Raw genomic sequence first — 12,145 nt, 5'->3', positions numbered from 1 at the left:
GTTGCATCTGCCCCCAGGATAAGGACTTTCATGCCAGATCATCAGAGATGTTCTCCTTCTTCAAACAAACGTGGCTTTCCCTCAACCACCATCATCTTGGCACTCACCTGCATATGCTCCATATCCAACATACCTACCCTGGCCTCCTCCACCCCCAAGCACAACAAGGACAGGGTTCATCTTGTCCTCACCAGCGTTCGCATCCAACATGACCTCCTCTGCCATTTCCACTACTTACTATGTGATCCCACCACTAGACACATATTCTCGTCCTTGCCTTCTGCAGGGACCACTCCCTCAATGACTCCTTTGTCCATTCCTCCCTCCCCACCAATCATCCCTTTGGGACCTACCCCTGTGATTGCAGGAGATGCTTCACTTGGGCCCACACCTCCTCCCTCACAACCATTTGGGGCCCCAAACAGTCTTCCAAGTGAAGCAATATTTCACTTGTGAATCTGCAGGGGTCATCTACTGCATCTGGTACTCCTGTTGTGGTCTCCTTTACATCGGAGAGACTGAATGCAGACTGGGAGATTGCTTTGTTGAGCAACCTGGCTCTGTCTGCCACAATAGCGTAGATCTCCCAGGAGCCATCCATTTCAATTCCCCATCCCATTCCCTTGCTGATATGTCTGTCCATGGTCTCATGCAGTGCCAGACTGAGACGACCTGCAAATTGGAGGAACAACTCCTCATCCCCTGACTGTCACCCTCCAACCAGATGGTATTAATATCGACCTCTGGCTTTTGTTAAACCTCCCCCAACCTCACGTTGCCTTACCCAGTTTTGTCTCTCCCTTCCCTGTCTCCTTTTGCACAAACACGATAAATTCTTACCTCATCCCTCCCTTACCATATCCAATTAGCACCTTTTGTTGGTTTGGATTTCTCCCACAGCCAGCATGGTCTGAATTCTGAGACTTCCTGCTTCTGGCTCATTCGAAGAAGAGCTCAGGCCCGAAATGTTTTTATGGACGTTAAAAAGTCCAGCTGGGTTCCTCCAGCATTTTGTTTTTTTTATTGTTGGAGCTGCCCTCATTCATCCTCTTACATCTTCTTGTTGGTGGAAAGATTTTGGGAGGAAGATGCGTCATTTGTCACAGAATTCCCAATTTCTGCTATCATTATGTAGCCTCAGTATTTACTGTATGTGCCAGGATCATTTCTATTCAGGATGTTAACTCCAGGATGTTGAGGGTTGGTGACTTGACAGATAATTAATTAATTGTCAAGCAAGATCTTCATGTTGGAAATATTTGATTTGGTTTAAATGATATTTGACATTCAGGCAACAACCAGACAAGAACTAAAAAATTTTGCATGTTGATGTGGAAAATTATGAGTGGAGCTGAACAATGCCAGGACATTTAAAATGTTTGCAATTATCTTATGGCAGGAATGTCATTGTTGAAGGAAGTGAAAATGGTTTCTGAGAATATCAATCTGAGAAATACCTGCATTTTTTTTTGAGGTTGACAAAATTGATCTTCAAACATAGACCACCCCTTTTGTGCTGAACACAAATACAGTCGGATCTCTTCTGACTTTAATTTTATTTGTGCTCTTCCATCCTATTTTTTAAATTTTAAGAGATACAGCACAGTAACAAACCCTTCCACCCTACGAGCCCATGCTGTCCAAATGCACCAATTAACTTACAAACGCCATACACTTTTTGGTGTGTGAGAGGAAGCCAGTGCACCTGGAAGAAACCCACACGGGACATAGGGAGAATGTACAAATTCTTCCAGGCAGTGTGAGATTCAAACCTGGGTCGTTGGTGCTGCAATAGTGTTGCACTAACCACAGGCTAACCATTCTGCTTTTGATTAAATGTAGTTTTGGTTTATGTCTTTAAGTTTATGCTTCAGGAATTAAGCATCTTAGATGAAGTCTATAATGGGCTTTGGAGCTGAGTGGGTACGAGGAGTCTAAATTAATGTACAAACTCCATAAGTTTTTTTGGAGTGTGGGAAGAACCAGAGCACCCAGATGAAACCCACACAGGTCTTGGGAGAACGTACAAACACCTTACAGAAAGCATTGGATTTGAACCAGGGTCGAGTATTAATTGATTGCTAATCTAGTAACAATAATAATTAAGATCATGGATTGCATCTTTGGTTTCTTTGTTATAATTGGCTGTCTTGGATCAGTCCTGCCAAAGTTAGTTTTCCCAACTTGTTAAAATTAAGAATTCTCTGTCAAAGAAGAGGTAGAGGTCATCTCAATAAATTTATATAAAACACAGTTAGACTTTTTTTGTTTAGTAGGGGATTTGAAGGTTATTGGGAAAAGATAGGGAGATGGAGCTGAGTCTACAGCCAGATCAGCCAGGATCTTATTAAATAGTGGCTCAGGCTCAATGGGGCCAGATGGCCAACTCCAGCTCCTATTTCTTATGTTCTTAGAATGATTGTTCTGGTTTGTTACTCTTTGATTCGTTACGTGGAAGAAATTTTATGAAAATTGACACTATCACTCTGTGAAAGAAAGTTTGTGCTGCAGCTTTGGCATTGACACTAATGTAGTTGGCGAACAGCCCGTTTTTAATACGGCATCTATTCTGTAAGATATTATTTTGAAGTTAAGCCTTAACAATTGTCAAGGGCATGAGCCGTGGTTGTTAACATTAACAGTGATTATTGACACTCTCTCCTTCATATTAGACAAAACTAAGATTTTAATACAAAAATTGATATGGTTTTTTTCCATGATGTAATCCTATTATATGTAACCGCTTGTTCATCTCTCTCTCTGTATAAATATAAGTGTTTGTGGAAGTAGATTTTGGAGTTAGTAAGCAGTAGAAATTGTTGCCTGCTCCACATGATATGTGAAACAATATTCCAAGTCTCTGAATCAGTTAATATCATTCACACATTATTTCCAGGACTTGAGAACTAAGGAATTTATTGCTTGGTGTTCATTTTTGTCCTCTTGTTTGGCATATCAAATAGTATATGAACATGCAAAATTCTTAAATTTGGCTCATAAATAATTTCCCGATGAGCCAATTATATCTTTGCGGAGGTTAAACGTATTTAACAAATAAGGGCTGTAATGACTCTTGTTGGTGCTTAACCTTTTCTTGGAACTCTCTTGCAGTACGTTTTATTTCCCCAAGTCTCCGTTCAAGAAATAAGACCTTAACAATTGTCATATATTCTGGCACAATTATTTTGATTTAGTGGATTAGGACTGAGCAAACATCGATTTTTAATCCTGAATAAATTTTAAATGGATGTATGTTTTAAGAAGAATGAGTTACAAGTAGTGCTTAAATTATATTGCCCTTTAAAATGGATGAATGAGCACATATCTCATATAATCTGTGACTTCACTCTGTATCGTACAATTCTGTTTACTTTTCATTGCAGCCTTGTAAATTTTGGGTACAATCATTTTCAAGAGGAACAGGAATCTAACGAATCTTTGAATCTTCAAGTTTTCACAAATCATGCAGGTGTGTGTGTGTGTTGCCATGTCGAGATGTTGTTCATGTCTCGGGTGTATTGTGTGTGTGTGTGTGTTGCCATGTCAAGGAGTTGTTCATGTCTCGGGGGTGTGTGTGTGTGCGTGCATGCGTGCACTATGGTCCAGAGATGCATTTTTTCTTGGGGTTGTATATGAATATGTACAACCTGATAATAATAAACCTACAGATATTTCAACAGTTTGAAGTTCATTCTCAATTTGTGAGATATCTAAAGCAGTTCAATCCATTTCTTGGATAATTTTCATTGCCTCTTTATTCTCCCCTCTAAGAATAATATGGACGCATCAAAAGCAAGAAAGCTGACAATGCTAGAAATCTGAAATAAGAAATGCTGGAAGTATTTAGCAGCATCTGTGAATGCAGAAGCAGAGTTATAGGGTCAGACTTTGCTGATAAACGAGGATTGATTTACATTTTGTGGATCCAAACGTGTTGACTTTCTGGTAAACGCTTGCTTGATCTAAAGTTGTAAGGCTCTGATGAAAGCTTCTCAACCAGAAATATTAATGCGGTTTCTATCGTCCATACATTGCATTTGCAGCTGAATACATGACAATTTTTTTTTGCTTGTGATATGACTGGTATAAAAATTGATTTAGTTTAGATTTGAGTAAATTGGTGTATGAGACTATGCCAAACTTATAAATGAGAAATGAAAACTTGTCCAAATTGATTCAAAATTCTTCCACAAGTTTATCTCTGTTAGAAGGCAGTTTCTGTACTTAAAATTTCAAAACCAGTAAGGTCATTCGCTGAAAGTTTTGTATCCCAGGATCAATTTGCAGATGACAAATTAGGATTATTTTTATGTCAACTGCTTGTCATAAAATGGGAAGAATGCAGATTGTTTCTTGTGCCTAAATATTAGGATTTGTCAATTGCAGTGAAATAAAGAAATCTTATCTAAATAGAGTGGGGAAACAAATTAAAATTCATTCAGAAATAATTGAAAAAAAATTAGCTTTTAAGAAAGTTACATCTGGCTCATAGTCAAAAACTGTCATATTTTGCAAATTCTTTAGTTATTGTCTGTGCTGGGGCAGATCTGGGAATATTTACAAATGTCTAGGTATCCTGTCTTTATATATTAAAATGTAGCATCTGTGAAAGAGGGTGGTTGGAACCTATATGATAAATTCGCTCTAGTTTTTGACGTGGTTGGTCACTGTACAGATTATCAATGATAGAAAGCAGAGCACTATATTTTAATTTCTTAAAGATACATCATGGTAGATGGCCATTCTGAAACCCTTTCTACCAAATAGTGCCCAATTATTGTTCAATTAATCAATCAACCCCATACGTTTTGGATGAAACAGAAGCACCTGGAGAAACCCCACATAGTCACAGAGAGAACGTACAAAGACCTTACAGACAATGCTGAATTTGAACCCAGGTCACTGCTGCTGTAATAGAGTTGTGCCAACAACTACACCTTGCTGCTTCTTGTTGTAGGTGCTTTGTCTGTGTGCTACAGTCATCCTGTGCAAGATGAAGAAGAATTTGTTTATTCATTGATTCTTCTGCATGATGGTAAATATAGTTTTAAATTATTTCAAAGTCTCTCTATGTTGATTATGTTTTGTTCACGAGCTTCCTTAATTCTCAGAAGGGGATGAAACTAAATGTGACAGTACAACTGCTTCCTATTTGCTCTTTAAAGACAGATATTCTTGATTTAAAGTGATATTCCATTTATAAAAAAAAAGATTGAAAACCTTAGCATTGGAACATTCTGGGATTTATGTGCATCATCATTAAACCTCTATGCGAGGTTTAATCCATTTATTGAGTGGTCTAGTCTTTTCAATATATTTCAAAGAACCATAGAACATTACAGCACAGAAACAGGCCCATTCTAGTCTGTGTCAAACCATTTTTTTGCCTAGTCCCATTAATCTGCACCCTGTTCATAGCCCTCCATGCCTCTCCCATTCACGTATCTGTCCAAATTTTTAAATGTTTTGAGCCGGCATTCACTACTTCAGCTGGCAGCTTGTTCCCCGCTCCCACCACTCTCTGTGCAAAGAAGTTCCCCTTCATGTTCCCCCTAATCTTTCCCTTTCACTCTTAACCCATGTCTTCTGGTTTGTATCTCACCTACCCTCAATGGAAAAAGCCTATCTATATTTGCTCTGTCTTTCCCCCTCATCATTTTAAATAGCTCTATCTCCCCTCATTCTTTTCCGCTCCAGAGAATAAAGTCCTAACCTGTTTAACCTTTCCCTGTAACTCCTTTCCTAAGCCCAGGCAACATACTAGTAAATCTTCTCTGCACTCTTTCAATTTTATTGATATCTTTCCTGTAGTTAGGAGACCAAAATTGCACATAATACTCCAAATAGCATAATTTACAAATGCAATTGTTTTTCCATAATCTAAGCATTAACCACTGAAATAATCTGAATAGAATTTATACAAAGCTGGTCACATTTTTCTTGCTTATATTTTTGCAGGCTGTAGAAAAACATTTCGGGTTTCCTTGGAGAAGTCCAAATGTGCCTGTGAAAGTGAATTGGCCTTTATAAACATTGGTACGTTTCCAGATCTGAATATGTTTATTGTCTATTGAGGCTGAATTTATTTACCTAGTGTTGGATTTGAATTGGGGCAGAAGTCTATTCAGTTCACTTCCTAACATAAAACTGTTCCATTTCCCCAACACCATCAATTTATTGCAATCTCACCCCTTTCCTGTTCATTTGCGAAGTCTTGAAATTTCTCATTTAATATTCACAGTTGCTAATAGTGAAAGAAAATAATGAAGCAGAGATGGGTTCATCACTTTGTGTTTAACTAATGTGACAGATTGTTTTGTTTGTATGTATATAGATATGTTTTTGGGAAATAAATTGGGGTAGATTTTTTTAGTGTAGGTTGCATACAAACACTTCAAAACAGATCTCATTTAAAACACTGGAGCTCCGCTCAAGCCAGACAGGGCGGCTCCTGAGGGCCTTTGCAAAAACTTTGGGGAGTGCCAAAGAGACTTCACTAATGGATTGTTGTTTTGAAAAGCAACATATGAATGAGATCAGAGGAGTACTTCGGAGCCTGCTGTTCTAAGAGGGTCATGTGATTTTTGCAAGCAGAGAGGGAGTCGAACAGACTTTTTTCTGTGTGTGAGAGAGAGAGATCAGTTCTGCAGTTTTACAGTCAGCAGCAGCAGCTGGGACTGGAACAGGACAAGCTGGAAAGGTTGTGGAAAACCCCATTTGGAAGACAGGTTAGTTCAGCCTGGTTAAAGCCGTTGTGGTTCATGCAAGAGGAGAGGACTGGCTGCTTTAATGTTTCACTTGAAAAAAGAGTAACAAAAAGGAACTCTGTGGTGACCTGAAAGAAAGAGGTTATCATCTGGAAAATCCTGATGGGGCAAGTTTCTTCGGCAAGATACTGACATGGCTGATTAAAAGGGATCAGTTTGTATCCAGCATGCCAATTTGTGAGCATTTACACTGGCCCTTTAACTGGTATATTAGCCATTAATTACTAGCATGTTTCCCATGCTTTATTACAATTATTCCAAGTTCCAAATAACTGGATAAATTGATATTTATTTCTGTGAAATGTGCAATGCTTGCATTTTTTTTGGATTGGGATGCTGTAAAAAAAAATCTTAAAAATTTAGATCTACAACATGGTAACAGGCCATCTCGGCTCACCTCCATGCTGCCCAATTTATATCAATTAACCTACACCCCTGGTGCGTTTCGAATGGCAGGAGGAAACCCATGCAGATATTGGGAGAACGTACAAACTCCTTACAGACAGCGCGGGATTCGAAACCCGGTCCGATTCCAATCGTTGACGCTGTAAAAGCATTGTGCTAACTGCTATACCAACCATGCTGCCCTAACCGTGCTGTGTTTGATATGGAACCCGTATCTTGGCAATTTAAAAATTTAGTTATGAGAACTGAAGTACTTACAAAACTGTAATGCACTTATTCTTTTCAGGTTATTATATAGCTGTTTATGTGCCTGGATATTTTTTACATCTCATTAATGTACAACATCCTCATTTGGTTTGTCATAGCCTGTTTTTGTCAGGTAAGAATTCTTTTAAAATTTAAGTGTGCCTCATTGACAGTTTTTCAACGGGGGGGGGGTCTCATATTTAACTATTTTACTAATACTTTGATTTACTAATGAAGTATTCCAACTCTGTGTATGATGGTATATAGTCACAGTTTCAGATGAGTGCACTGAGGTAATGGGACTGAGAGGCTCAAAAACATCAAGCTGGAAATTGTAAGCTGTACATAGTTTCATTAGCTCTGGGTAGTGCAGAAGGATAAGCTGATTAATGTGTTACATTTTTGATGAGTGTCTGCAGGGTTGTGAAGGTGGGTGTTGAAGTCGGGAGATGGGTTAGAATTTTGATAGGAATGTGGACAGAATAGTTATGGGGAAAGATTAGTGGGAAGTGACAGCTCTGAGCTGGCATAAATGTGACGGGCTGAAATGGAATCTGGGAGCAAAGTCTCTTAGCTGATGGTTTAGTTGTGGTAGCATGGGAGGGCAGCAAATAACGTGAAATAGTTGGGGATATCTTAACCCAACATCACAATTGTTGAGGATATTTCAGTACAGACATCAATTGAATGAGACTGTTACCAGTGTGAATTATGATTTGCCTTAAACACAAGGTTATAATGTTAGTGATTTTTTTTTGGCTAATTGTTTTAAGATTACAAAAAGTTATGATGTTGGGAAGGCTTTGGTTGATGTTGGAGTAGGTTTATATTGGTTGGCACAACATCATGTGCTGAAGGAACTGTGTGGTTGTATGTTCTTCTTTGTTCTCTGTAACAGTAATAACGGGGTATTTGTAATCTCCAAATCTGGAGAAAAATCCTTTTTGTGATTTCTAAATTATTAAAGTTAATATTTTGATGATTTGTTAATGGGGTTGTGGATGTGGCTGACATTTGTTGTCCATGTCCGATCGTCTCCTGAACTCTGGCTTGTTAGGTAGTTTCAGAATGGAACTGCATGAAGTTTAAGGAGAGCAGACTTCCTTCCATGCAGAACATTCGTCTTGTCAGATTTTTTTTTAATGACAGTTTAGTAGATTTATTACCATCATTACTTGATTTTTATAACAGAATGGATGAGAGTTTATTATCAAAAGTACAATGCACAGATGGAATAAAAGCCTTACTTGTTGCAACTTCCCAGTTATGCAAAACACTTTAATGATTTAAGTCTGAAGCACACACTTCCAATTTATGTATAATTAAAATGCCATGAGGAGATAAAGAGATAACAAATTTAAAAGGAAAAAATAAGAAAACAAATAAATACTCTACAGCTTAATTCAGTTACTTAAATTGAAGTTCCCCTTCTGCCATGGAGATTTAAACTTGGGTATCCTAATATGATCAACTCATTAATAATCCAGTAATTTAATCTTTATACTGCTAATATAAAACTTCATTACAGCCTTGGATCAAATATGGATAAAAGAACTGAATTCCAGATGTCAGTCGACCCGTTTCCTTGGTTCGTGCTGTGGCAGCTGCGTTAATGGAAACCTGATACCACTTATCGCAATTAAGTAGATGCTTTGTCCTCTCAACAAACACTCATTGCCTCATCAGTGGTGGTCTATCAGAGCTCAGTGATCCATCTACAATATGCACAGTAGTTACTCATCAAGAGTACCCCCCCAATCCTTTCTTAGACTAACAAGGGCAGTAGCTCATGGAGAACACCTCCATCTGCAGGTTTCCCACCAAGATGCACTACTTGTTATTAATTTCTTTCTTTGGCTTGGCTTCGCGGACGAAGATTTATGGGGGGGTAATATCCACGTCAGCTGCAGGCTCGTTTGTGGCTGACAAGTCCGATGCGGGACAGGCAGACACGGTTGCAGTGGTTGCAAGGGAAAATTGGTGGGTTGGAGTTGGATGTTGGGTTTTTCCTCCTTTGTCTTTTGTCAGTGAGGTGGGCTCTGCGGTCTTCTTCAAAGGAGGTTGCTGCCCGCCGAACTGTGAGGCGCCAAGATGCACGGTTTGAGGCGAGATCAGCCCACTGGCGGTGGTCAATGTGGCAGGCACCAAGAGATTTCTTTAGGCAGTCCTTCTACCTCTTCTTTGGTGCACCTCTGTTTTGGTGGCCAGTGGAGAGCTCGCCATATAACACGATCTTGGGAAAGCGATGGTCCTCCATTCTGGAGACGTGACGTACCCAGCGCAGTTTGATCTTCAGCACGTTATTAATTTGCAACTAGTCTAAATCGTGGAAATCCCTATCCAACACAGAGTTGGAATACTTTATTAGTAAATTAAAGATTAGTGAAATACAGTAAAACCTCATTAGAACCCAGTAGTTGGGGTCCAAGATTTCATACCGCGTTACCGCCGAGTCGCAGAACAGATGCATATATGTCATGATTCGGGAAGCAGTAAAACAGAGTACTGTGACTCAAACCCTACAATAAGACCTTTAAGATCTTTAAACTCTACATATTAACATACACATCTTGTAAATGAGTTATAAGAATCCATTTTTTGAGTTTGTGGCTGTTAGCCTGACATCCTAAAAGTCAATGTTTGGGGTCCACAGACACCCGCACTTACAAGGGATTCCACAGATTAACGAATCATGTTCCAATGTACTTAAATAGAGGCAGCGTGATTAGTACCACGCTATTACAGTGCTAGCAACCCAGGTCTGATTTCATTGCCGTCTGGAAGGAATTTGTACGTTTTCCCCTTGTCTGAGAGGGGTTCCTCTGGGTGCTCTGGTTTCCTCCTACCTTCCAAAAGCATATGGGGTTTATAGGTTAATTGGTGTATTGGGCAGCATGGGCTTGTGGGCTGGAAGGGCCTGTTACTGTGCTGTATGTTTAAATCAGAGGAACCGCACTGTTTATGAAGGCAGCACACTGCAATTATTTTGGAAGCAACTAGGAATAGTTAATGTACAATACAGGAAGTAGTTGAAGCCGGTTCTTTATCTATATTTAAGAGGGAGTTAAATTTGGCCATAGTGGCTAAGGGGATCGGGGGGTATGGGAAGAAGGCAGGTATTGGGTACTGAAAGAAACGATCAGCCATGATTAAAATGAATGGCAGAGTAGGCTTGAAGGGTCAAGTTACCTACTTTTGCACCTATTTTCTATTACCAGTAACGCTTGTCCTGCAAATAGCTTGAAAGTAAAATATTTGGTTTTAGGCACACAGAGAAGAGTGCAGATGCTCGAATCAGAAGCTAAACATAATCTGCTGGAGGAATTGGGGATCAAAAGAATGGGCAACGTTTGAAATCACAACCTTTTAGCGAGGGGTTTGGCTCGAAACTTTAACCGTTCTTTTTCTCCCACTGATGATATTTGAAAGCTACAGTAAATATCAATGACAGGGTGGAAATGGATCTGAAAATATTTAAGCCATTCACAAAGTTAGCAAGCACCCTAACTATACAAAGGATAGTAGAAATCAGAACTACTTGCCAAAAAAACATTGTTGCTAAGTTGATAAGAATTTTCAAGTCTGAGCGTTATCAAGGGACAGTGTCCACCTATTTCAATTCCTTGTCCTATTACCTTGCTGACATGTCCATGGTCTCTTGCACTGCCAGACTGAGACCACCACATATTGGAGGAACAACACCTCATCTTCCATCTGGGCATGCATGAACCAAATGGCATTCTGGTTTTGTTAAACCCACATCCCACTTCTCCTTTCCCCTGTCGCCTTTCTCCCAGCTCTGTCTGTTTTGGGCCCTTTCACACTGGCAACCCATGAAATCGGAGTAAATGACCCATATTGTAATACCGGATGAGCTGTTCACACTGGACCATGAATTCCCTGGTTCATTTGGATATCATGACCATAAGGGGGGGCCCAAATTCCAGTGGTGATGTCCCGAGTGACGTATTACGTATTCACAGGGCAGTGAAATCGTAGTGGGAATAAAGCACATATGCACACAATTTATGAAAGACCGTGGGGGAAAAACGCACAATTTAATAAGATATATGCACACAATGTATACAAGAGAGTGGGGAAAAACACGCACAATTTAATAAAATGTACATGCACAATGTATAAAAGACCATGGGAAAATCTACTGCAGTGGGCTTCAGACTGTTCAAACTTAGGACAAACCCACAGACAAGCTCCCTCACAATCTGGCAGACCTAGTGTCAGATCTTTGTGCTAAAAACCTTTGAAATATAACTGCACTGATATTAAAACTACCAGAGTGATGCATGCTCACAGGCTTTGACATCACCGTTCACTTTGGAGCTGAGTCAATTCAGCCGGGCTTTGATACAACCCCCTGGGTTGTAACAGAGCCTGATTGATTTTTTTTAACCCCACCCCTGCCTGGTTGGGAGCATTCACACTGGCAGATAACCTGCTAAATACCCAATAAATTGCCCAGTTCAACCCACATTCAGTGGTAGTGTGAAAGGGTCTTGCTCTCTCTCTCTTCCCTTTGTCTTCTTTCACAGAGCCAAAAATCAATTCTCATCTCTTCTGTTATGAGATCCAATTAACACCTGTCTCCACTCCTCCCTCTTCTAGTCTTCTTTATTTTGATGCCTTCCTGTTCTTTGCTTATTCCTTGAAGAAGGCCTCAGGCCTGAAGCGTTGATAATTTATCTTTATCTCCTATGGTGTGAGTCTAG

General features: G+C 39.6%; 2 protein-coding genes across 15 annotated transcripts in view; one reads left to right on the top strand and one right to left on the bottom strand.

Annotated features, from left to right (window-relative positions):
• The window catches only part of ccdc146 (coiled-coil domain containing 146), a 140,064-nt gene that overhangs the window by 14,237 nt on the left and 113,682 nt on the right, over positions 1-12,145 (bottom strand). Inside the window, exon 19 of one of the 4 annotated variants that reach the window (XM_069909700.1) lies at positions 4,875-4,984. The exons of 2 other annotated variants lie outside the window; for them this stretch is intronic. In XM_069909700.1, the coding sequence (XP_069765801.1) occupies positions 4,875-4,984 (110 nt within the window). Of the gene's footprint in view, positions 1-4,554; positions 4,985-12,145 lie in introns of those variants that run through there. One more of the 4 variants, XM_069909702.1, reaches the window with a different exon arrangement.
• gsap (gamma-secretase activating protein) overlaps positions 1-12,145 on the top strand; it is a 100,574-nt gene that overhangs the window by 61,034 nt on the left and 27,395 nt on the right. For 10 of the 11 annotated variants that reach the window (XM_069909715.1, XM_069909713.1, XM_069909712.1 and 7 more), the window contains 4 exons: positions 3,384-3,469; positions 4,958-5,035; positions 5,959-6,036; positions 7,459-7,551. In XM_069909715.1, the coding sequence (XP_069765816.1) occupies positions 3,384-3,469; positions 4,958-5,035; positions 5,959-6,036; positions 7,459-7,551 (335 nt within the window). The remainder of the gene's footprint in view (positions 1-3,383; positions 3,470-4,957; positions 5,036-5,958; positions 6,037-7,458; positions 7,552-12,145) is intronic. The other variant, XM_069909716.1, reaches the window with a different exon arrangement.

Source organism: Narcine bancroftii, chromosome 13, assembly GCF_036971445.1.
Source record: "Narcine bancroftii isolate sNarBan1 chromosome 13, sNarBan1.hap1, whole genome shotgun sequence".
NCBI lineage: Eukaryota > Metazoa > Chordata > Chondrichthyes > Torpediniformes > Narcinidae > Narcine > Narcine bancroftii.
Note: the sequence above shows the minus strand (reverse complement) of the source record. Positions and strands in the feature narration are given on the sequence as shown.